The following is an 8175-nucleotide window of genomic DNA, read 5'->3' on the forward strand; positions in this document are numbered from 1 at the left end:
CGTGTTCCCTCAAAGTAACATTACGTTTAGATTGAAGCTTGAGAATCACTTTTACGAGTTTTAATGTAGTAAATAAAGAAATGGTTACTTTTGGAGTAAAAAATGTTTTAAAATTCTTCTCTTCACTTTAATCTGAAGAGAAAACATGTGTAACGTGAGGATGTTCGTGAGGATGTGTGATGGTACAGTGCACTGTATTGAGCTTAGCTTTAAGCGTAACCTCCATTATTTCTGTTGGTGACAGCAATAAGAAAACGAAAGTAGTGGTACGACGTTAAAAACTGCAAATTCGTATGATGTTATGACAAACCATATTTATCACGATTTATGGTAACGAGGTCCAGAAAATATATAAAATAGGGAAAAGGAACATAAAGGGCATTGAACCTATTTAGTAAGTAGGTATCAACTTTTGGACGAACCATTCAATGCATATGAAACAACTATAGTTACTCGTTTCCTCTCAGCCTATTTTAGCATTGCGATCGTATGCTCTCACTCTTTTCGCCAAACATTATCATAATCTTTTAGTAAGTTTTAACTACTGTCCCCAAACAAACAACTCAATTTTTATCCGAAAAACACCTCAAAACGTTAATTTTTTTTTTCTCTATCAAGAATATTTTTTAATAAAAAAAATCCTCCCAAAAGAAAAGAAAAGAAAAGGAATAAACAGTGAACACACATGAATACACATTTGGAGATATATGGCACGGTGCTTTGGATAATTTGTGGTTGGACCGCAAACACTGATTTGTTTTCAAGTTCTTGTTATTTTCTTGGACTAAAATAATCAAGTTTATTTGCTGCATTTAAAGCTCTTTTATACACAACAGATCTGTATTGATTAATGTTGATAGTTCTATTATTTAGAAGGAGCTTTGGATCATCATGTCAAAATGTGAATACTATATTTAAAAAAATAGGTAAAAACTGCATTGTTATAAAAAAAAGTGTTTAAAATTATTTAAAAGAAAAACATTTCGACAATAAGTACAACGAAAGTTTAAAAAGTCGCTTTCAAACTACCCTTTTAATCAATAAATATACCTCAACGTGTTCAAGCAGAGCAAGCTATGAGCTTTAAATTTAATTTCTTGAAGAGTATTTAATGCGTTTCAAAATTAAATGAAAGATGTTTGATATATTACAGAAATTTAAATTAAAAAGAGTTGTGAATGTATTTCGTATATGTGTTTTGGATGTCAGGAAACATTAATTTCGGAATCTTTTATTAATTACTTTTGAAAGTTATTGACATTGTATTATGCATACTTAAACATTGTATGATGAATAGGAATATATTTAAAACATAAACTAAAAAAAGTGTGGTACATATAACTAGCAGAATCTGATGATGAAAAAGAAAAGAAATTGTACTTAAATGAAAGATGTATATCATATCTTGAACCCAATAAGGTCCACTTTGGGCTTTCCGTTTTAATATGTGGGCTTTTTTATCCAGTCTGTCTGATGCGGGCCATCTTGTTACGACAAGAAGACAACTACTTTCTGTACTTCTTTCGGAATGACGAAAATAATTATACTTTTTGGAAATATTCTATAATAAAATTTTCATTAAAATAAGGTTTTTTAAATGATTTAAAATACGTGTTATTTGTGAGTTTGCATGATTGACACAAACCCTTTCCACGTAAGGATGAGAAGCCCTAATAAATCAGATCGAATGGAAGCACTAGTTGATAAACTAAAAGTGTTATTTATGTTATAAAGAGAAAAGGTCATTGGGTACGTAAGACATGGGAAATGGCAATGAACCTAAGGTTTGAGACGTAGACTCCATAAATCTATATTCAATCTTGTATTCCGATTCCTCTTATTTGACCTAATCCCGTTGGTTTTGCCACTTGCAAACAATTTGCTCAAATATTCTTATTCAATTTAATCCCCTCGATACAATCTGGCAATACTTGAACTGTGCTTTTTGGTTTTGCCTGGTAGCTTCGAAAAGTAAGCACGAACCAAAGATACATATATATTATTTCATTGCTTCCGTTCGAAATTCAACTCACTCTTTCATTGTAAATTTGCATCCTCTTACATATAGTTTATATTTGAATTCTCTCTCTCGCGTTGAAACATGTTTTTATATATATTTAATCCATAATTAAAATGACTTTTTTTTTCTCTTAAAATCAGAAAAGGGATTTCGATTCTCTACACTATTATATAATTATAATTCGTACATTCATTACTAGAAAAAGTTGAATCCCTGTTTTCTACCTTCGTTTGGTCCGACTAATTTTATTTTCTTCATGGTTCTTGTATGAACAGCCCAGGAACAGTTCACTGCATGAAAGGAAGATGAAAGAGTTTGGTCTTCCCTCTCATCCAGGACCAAGTAATGAAAGTTGTCTCTTTTAACAATTCATCTTCCTCGAACTCTTCACTATTAAAGACCATGCCATTTCTTTTCTTCCCTACACCACACAATAACACGCTTTTTCTTAATTATTTTTTTAGTTTTCTTTAATCTAATTAGATATTGTTATATTTCTATTATGTTATTTCTTGTGATAACTTCGTTATCTTTTTATGTTTATTATTATTGATTAAATTCAATTAAAATATTTATCCGTCCAGTCAATTATTAATCAGACATTTATTTTTATCATATAAAATTATTTAAATAATGTAGAAATTAATCAGTTGAGTTTAAACATATTAATTCTAAAATCATCCCACTTAAAAATTATAACATGATTAATTATGTTTGGGTTGTAATTAGGTCTAGTTTAGTCAAAAAAATCTATTAAAAAATTTTATGAGTAGTGGTTTGAAGTAAGAATATAAGTTACATATTAATTATACATTTATTGTTCTTATCATTTGAATCAATCTCACTTTGGCATGGGAGGATTTTTAACAAATACTTCCCACTGTAAATGACATTAGATCAGGTGAAACATAGATAGTGTTTACCTACAATATTACCCGCAACAAAAAAAAAATCATTTAAAAATATTTATAGATATTTTAAAATTTATAAATATCCGTGAATATTTAAAAAAAATATATATTTTATAAATTTTTAAAATAAAATTTATATAAAATTACAAAACAAAATATGAAATATAATATAAATCAAAATTTAATTTTAATTAAATTAAATTAAATTGAATATAAATCAATTTAAATTTTAATTATATTTAATTTGATAAAATATAAATTAAATTTTAATTTTAATTTTTGATGGATAATAATATATGGGAGTATAAACCGTATAATACGCACACCAAATCTATTTGTAAGCGAAAATTAAATATTTATGAATACCAATTACCTATTATAGATTTTATTAGCTGATACAGATAATTTTTGTCATCTTACTCTCTACCAATGTTTACTAAGTAGGATTTGAATTTAAAAGCAAGCAATTGAAAAGTGATCGTATACATGAAGAATTGTTCAAAACACTTAATAAATTATTTTTGTTGCATATCCGTTAAATATGATTGTGAGTTTTTATGCGTGTGTGTGTGTTTTTCTAAATGATTATTTTATGTAGCACAATTTGTTGTAACTATTATGGATTCATTGAATTGCAGTCAGAGAAGACAACTTATTTTTTATAAATAAAACTCTTGAATTTCTGATTTCAGTTGCTGCCATAAATGCTTGCTATTTGGCCCCTATTGGCTGCTAATAGCTTTATTAATTCGTGACAATTAAGCATATTGTGGTAACCAGGTTCTGATTCTGATTCTATGGGTTAAAAGATGAATGAGGCTTAAAGTAGTCAAACTGTCTAGCCCAGGTACATGATGAACTGCACGTGGAAGTTTGGTGGCTGTGCCAACCAAATTAACGAATTTATTATATATGTGGTCACGAAAATAGTGACATTTATGGGATATATACTTAAGAAAGAAGAGATATCACTAAATTCAAGTTTTTTTTTCACGTTAGTAATTAATATATATGATGCAAGTTTAAGAACAACTTATGTTTTGAATAATTTCAAAAAATTGGGCTAAATATAACTTAGATATTAAGATAGAAGTGAGAATGATTTAAGTTGAAAAGAAAATTGTGATAAAAATGTTATATATATATATATATATATATATATATATAATTAAATGTATAAGATTGTTATATTTTATTAACTAATTTTATTAAAGTGATTTAATTGAGATAAATTTATGATTAAGAATATATATACTATGAAATATTAATTAAGTAAAGACCCTAAACAATATTTTAATTGAATAATGGGTTAAATTAGAAATATTGAAATTTAAGAAAAATACCCTAATATGTAAACATGTATTTATTATTTCTGTTTTTTTTTTCATTTTTATCAAAGAAAATCCAAAAAAAAAAAATCCTAAAATGTTTTGAAATTGAAAAATTAAATATCTTTTATTAATGTTATTTCTAATAACCAATCCAATTACGCATGAACTATTGAGAATTGTTTATTTAACTAAGGAGTTGAACTGCTTATTAATAATTGATTTATTTTTGATAATCTAAGAAAAGATTGAACGTAGGATAAGATTTCGTGATAAGGACCATAGTATAATGAGGCGGCTCACTGAATTTTATGTTTGTTTTATGGTTTTTGTTTTTTTGTGTTTGGTTGAGTTGATCTCCGAATAAAGTAATTATAAGCGTCACTTTTAGCAAAGTGACTATACTGAATAGCGTGACAGGATAGTTAATACAAGAGTTTTCGTGAGTTGCATTAAGTAAATTTTGACAGTTTCTTTTAAGTAACGGGCATGCTGTAGAGTGATGAAAAGTGCACTTGTCACAAAATTAATGGAGTGAGAAAGGAGTAATTAAAAGAAAGATGGAGGGAATGAATAATGCAGAAGAGGTGGTGTTTCTTTCACGTCTGTGGTTGAAGGTTTTAAAGTGATGTTGAGATCCACGTACATGTTAAATTTGCATGATGGAGATTACTGAAATCGTAATTAAGAAGGAGATTGATTAGTTAATTTGTTTCTTGGGAAGGTGGTAAGTGGTGGTACGTGCATTGAAGAAGCTGACTTATGCTGCTTTACCATTCTAAAATGACAAAGCATACGCAACAACGCAAGACCTTCTTCCTCTATATTTACCTCCCATACGCAAAGGACACAAATTCCTTTCATCTTATCCTTCTTCTCCTCATTTTTCTGCATAGGTGTACGTGGATCACGCTGTCCATACCGTGCTTTCACACACTGCTAAAACCAATTTTATTATTTTTATTTATTTATTCAATCGCTATTTCAATGAGATTTAATTAATTTAATTGGTTTTATTTCATTTCAACCCTTAAAAGCCTTATCCCGTTCGAATGGGAAGGTATGAGTACAGAGAACGTGTTTTATTTCATTTTTTTAAATTAAAAACTATATATCAAAGTTATGTGTGTGTACACACATTAGCGGAGTACACTAATTTGATGGAAAGAAAGGATATATTATAAGGAGATGTGGTGAATGGAAAAATATGGGCTAAGGAAGGAGCAATAAAAACGTATGAGTTTGGATTAGCATAGAGTATAATGGTATAGAATATGTGTGAGTGAAGAGCGAGTTTGGAGGAACCGACTTTGACAACACGACACGCATGTAGCATAGGATTCACACTCCTTCAAGTCACAACTTCTTAATTCAACCCCATCGTCTCGATTCTACATAGACACATAACGCGTGAGGATCATACACTTTTGCATCCCAAAAGAAACCATCGAAAATTATATAAGTTCCTCACAAACAACACAACTAATTAATTAATAATTAAGGTAGCTCGGTTGAATGCATTATCACTACTACACTGTACCACACGTTGAAGTATTCCCCACACGTCTTGCCAGATAAAACTCCCTCATACTGCCTCCAATCGATTGCTTTAATGATATTACGATACTTTGAATGAAACAAAAGAGGTACGCTGAATATTTAAAAGGACGAGAAGGAATTACCGAAGAATAAAAAAAAAAGAGATAATTCTGAAAGCTTTATATTATTAATTGTGAAAGGATGAGAGAGCAGTAGGTATGTTGCCTAATACAAGATTCTGGAGTGTGGATAAATAGAAAGAGGTTTTATTAATTAGTGGGTGGATGGATTTACCAACCCATAAGAAGTGTCCTTAGCCACATAATAAAGCGGTTGCAAATTTGGTATGATGATACCAACATGTGCATTAAAGGCAGCAGTAACCACATGGGGAGGGGAGGGTTTCGGTTCAACCCACCTTCCCCATTGCCCTAACATTATCGCATCGGGTGTGGCTAGCCTTTCATTACTATTTTTTTATTTTCTTATTATCCCATTATTATCTCATTGCACAACTAAATTCTAGATCTTTATGCCAGATATAGAGGAGTTGTGTGGGATTAATTAGCGAAATTAAATGTGAGGAAGTGAGTGTCAATGAATACAGTTGATAGAAGCTAAACTAAATTAACAAAGAAATTTGGTTCCTGCTGTCCCTGCGTTGTTCACGCGGCCTCCAGTGATATTTACGGGCCCATCTTATTATTTTATTACACAAAGACCTTGACTTAATCCATTCTTAAGCACTTGTCAATTAATATGGGTTGCAGTTATACCACCCACCTTCGATACACTTCACTTCTATATTATTATTATTATTATTATTATTATTATTATTATTATTATTATTATTATTATAATTATTAACTCCATAGAAAAGGTCAAAATTTCTGAATTTAGACGTGTGTCTTGCCTAGTCTCACCATCTTTAATTAACGTGGTCTAAATTCACTTTCCTTTTTTTTCATTTCCTGTGGATATTATCTTTACATGATAATACAAAAACAGGCAAGTCAAGATTATATTGTTTAATTTTCTTCTAACAATTTTCTTCGAACTGTTTAATTAATATGACCGGTGATACAATTGAATGGTTGATGAGAGAATTAATTTGAGTATATAAACAACTTAAATTCATACACCAGTACTGCAGAATGGAAGAAGTAAATCTATAAGAATGATGAGAAATCACTTGTATTCATCTTTAACGTAAATAATATTTTACTGATAAACGAATTTGTCAGATTGCATCAATGACAAAGAAGAGTCCAAAAGCAATGAACAAATTTTGTCTGTACAGATGAGCAGAAACAAAATCCGAACCTAATCCCAACCCAATCCTTCCTAAACAGAAGAAAATAAAAATAAAAATAACAAATGGAAATTAAACTAATTGGTTACGATTCATATTCACCAGACCAGCAAATTGAATTACAATCAAATTCAAATAAACATTTCTTGGGTGAACCAAGCTACGCCTTTTGATCATCACCGTCGTGGTCGTCCCCCGAAAACAAACGCGCCTTCTTGGCTGCGGTTATTGGCAACGGGCTTTCCACCTCTTGCTCGTCGCCTCCGCCGACTTTCTTCCTGAAGTCGAACCCCACCGGCGGCCAGAATTCCGTGAGCGGCGCCGGAAGGTTCAGGTCGATCCCACGGAGCGTGTGGGAGGAGGCAGCACCGCCGCCAACGCCGTCGGAGGAGGAAGTGAGGGCGTTGCTGTTACTGTGGTGGTTTCCACCGTCGTAGTGGCAGCGCTTGTGGCCACCCAGGGCCTGTCCGGTGGGGAAACTCTTGTGACAGATGGAACACTCGTGCATCCTTCCGCCGCCGGCGGTGGAAGCGGTGACGCTGTCGCTGGCGACGGCGGAGACAGAGGTAGATTCCGACGAGGACTTGCGGTGGCTGGCCTTGTGTCCACCGAGCGCTTGATAAGAAGGAAAGGCCTTGTTGCAAACGGTGCACCTGTGGGATAACTTGAGCGGCGGTGACGGTTCTTTCTGAGACTCTGAGTGTTGAGTTTGGCGGTGGGAGGAAGTGTTGGTGTTGTTGCCGCCCTGCGCGAGCATGATGAGGCAAAGAGCGAGATACTCTTCCTCGGTCTCAAAACGCGGTCGTTTCGATCGCTTCCTTTTAGACCAAGGCTCGCGGAACTGATGGTCAAGCTCCTCCTCTTCTTGATAGGCACGGAAGGGAGCGGCGGGCGCTGTTGGAGAATTCAAAGCCTCCAAAGCCATTAATGAAGGAACCCTAAATTGAAATACGATGATTGGAGGTAGTTTTTGGTTAGGTGTGTGTAGTCCGAGATAGCAGAGAGTTATAGGAGTGTGTGTGAGAGAGGTAGTTTAGTGGATGAGGAAGTGGGTGTGAGAATAGA

General features: G+C 32.6%; 1 protein-coding gene across 1 annotated transcript; it reads right to left on the minus strand.

The window, feature by feature from the left end:
- Window positions 1-6995: 6995 nt before the first annotated feature.
- LOC108325081 (zinc finger protein ZAT10) lies at window positions 6996-8175 on the minus strand. Its single transcript, XM_017558084.2, has one exon. The coding sequence runs from the start codon at window positions 8033-8035 to the stop codon at window positions 7271-7273; it is 765 nt and encodes a 254-aa protein (XP_017413573.1). The 5' UTR covers window positions 8036-8175; the 3' UTR covers window positions 6996-7270.

The sequence above is a fragment of the Vigna angularis genome, chromosome 3, assembly GCF_016808095.1.
Source record: "Vigna angularis cultivar LongXiaoDou No.4 chromosome 3, ASM1680809v1, whole genome shotgun sequence".
Lineage (NCBI taxonomy): Eukaryota > Viridiplantae > Streptophyta > Magnoliopsida > Fabales > Fabaceae > Vigna > Vigna angularis.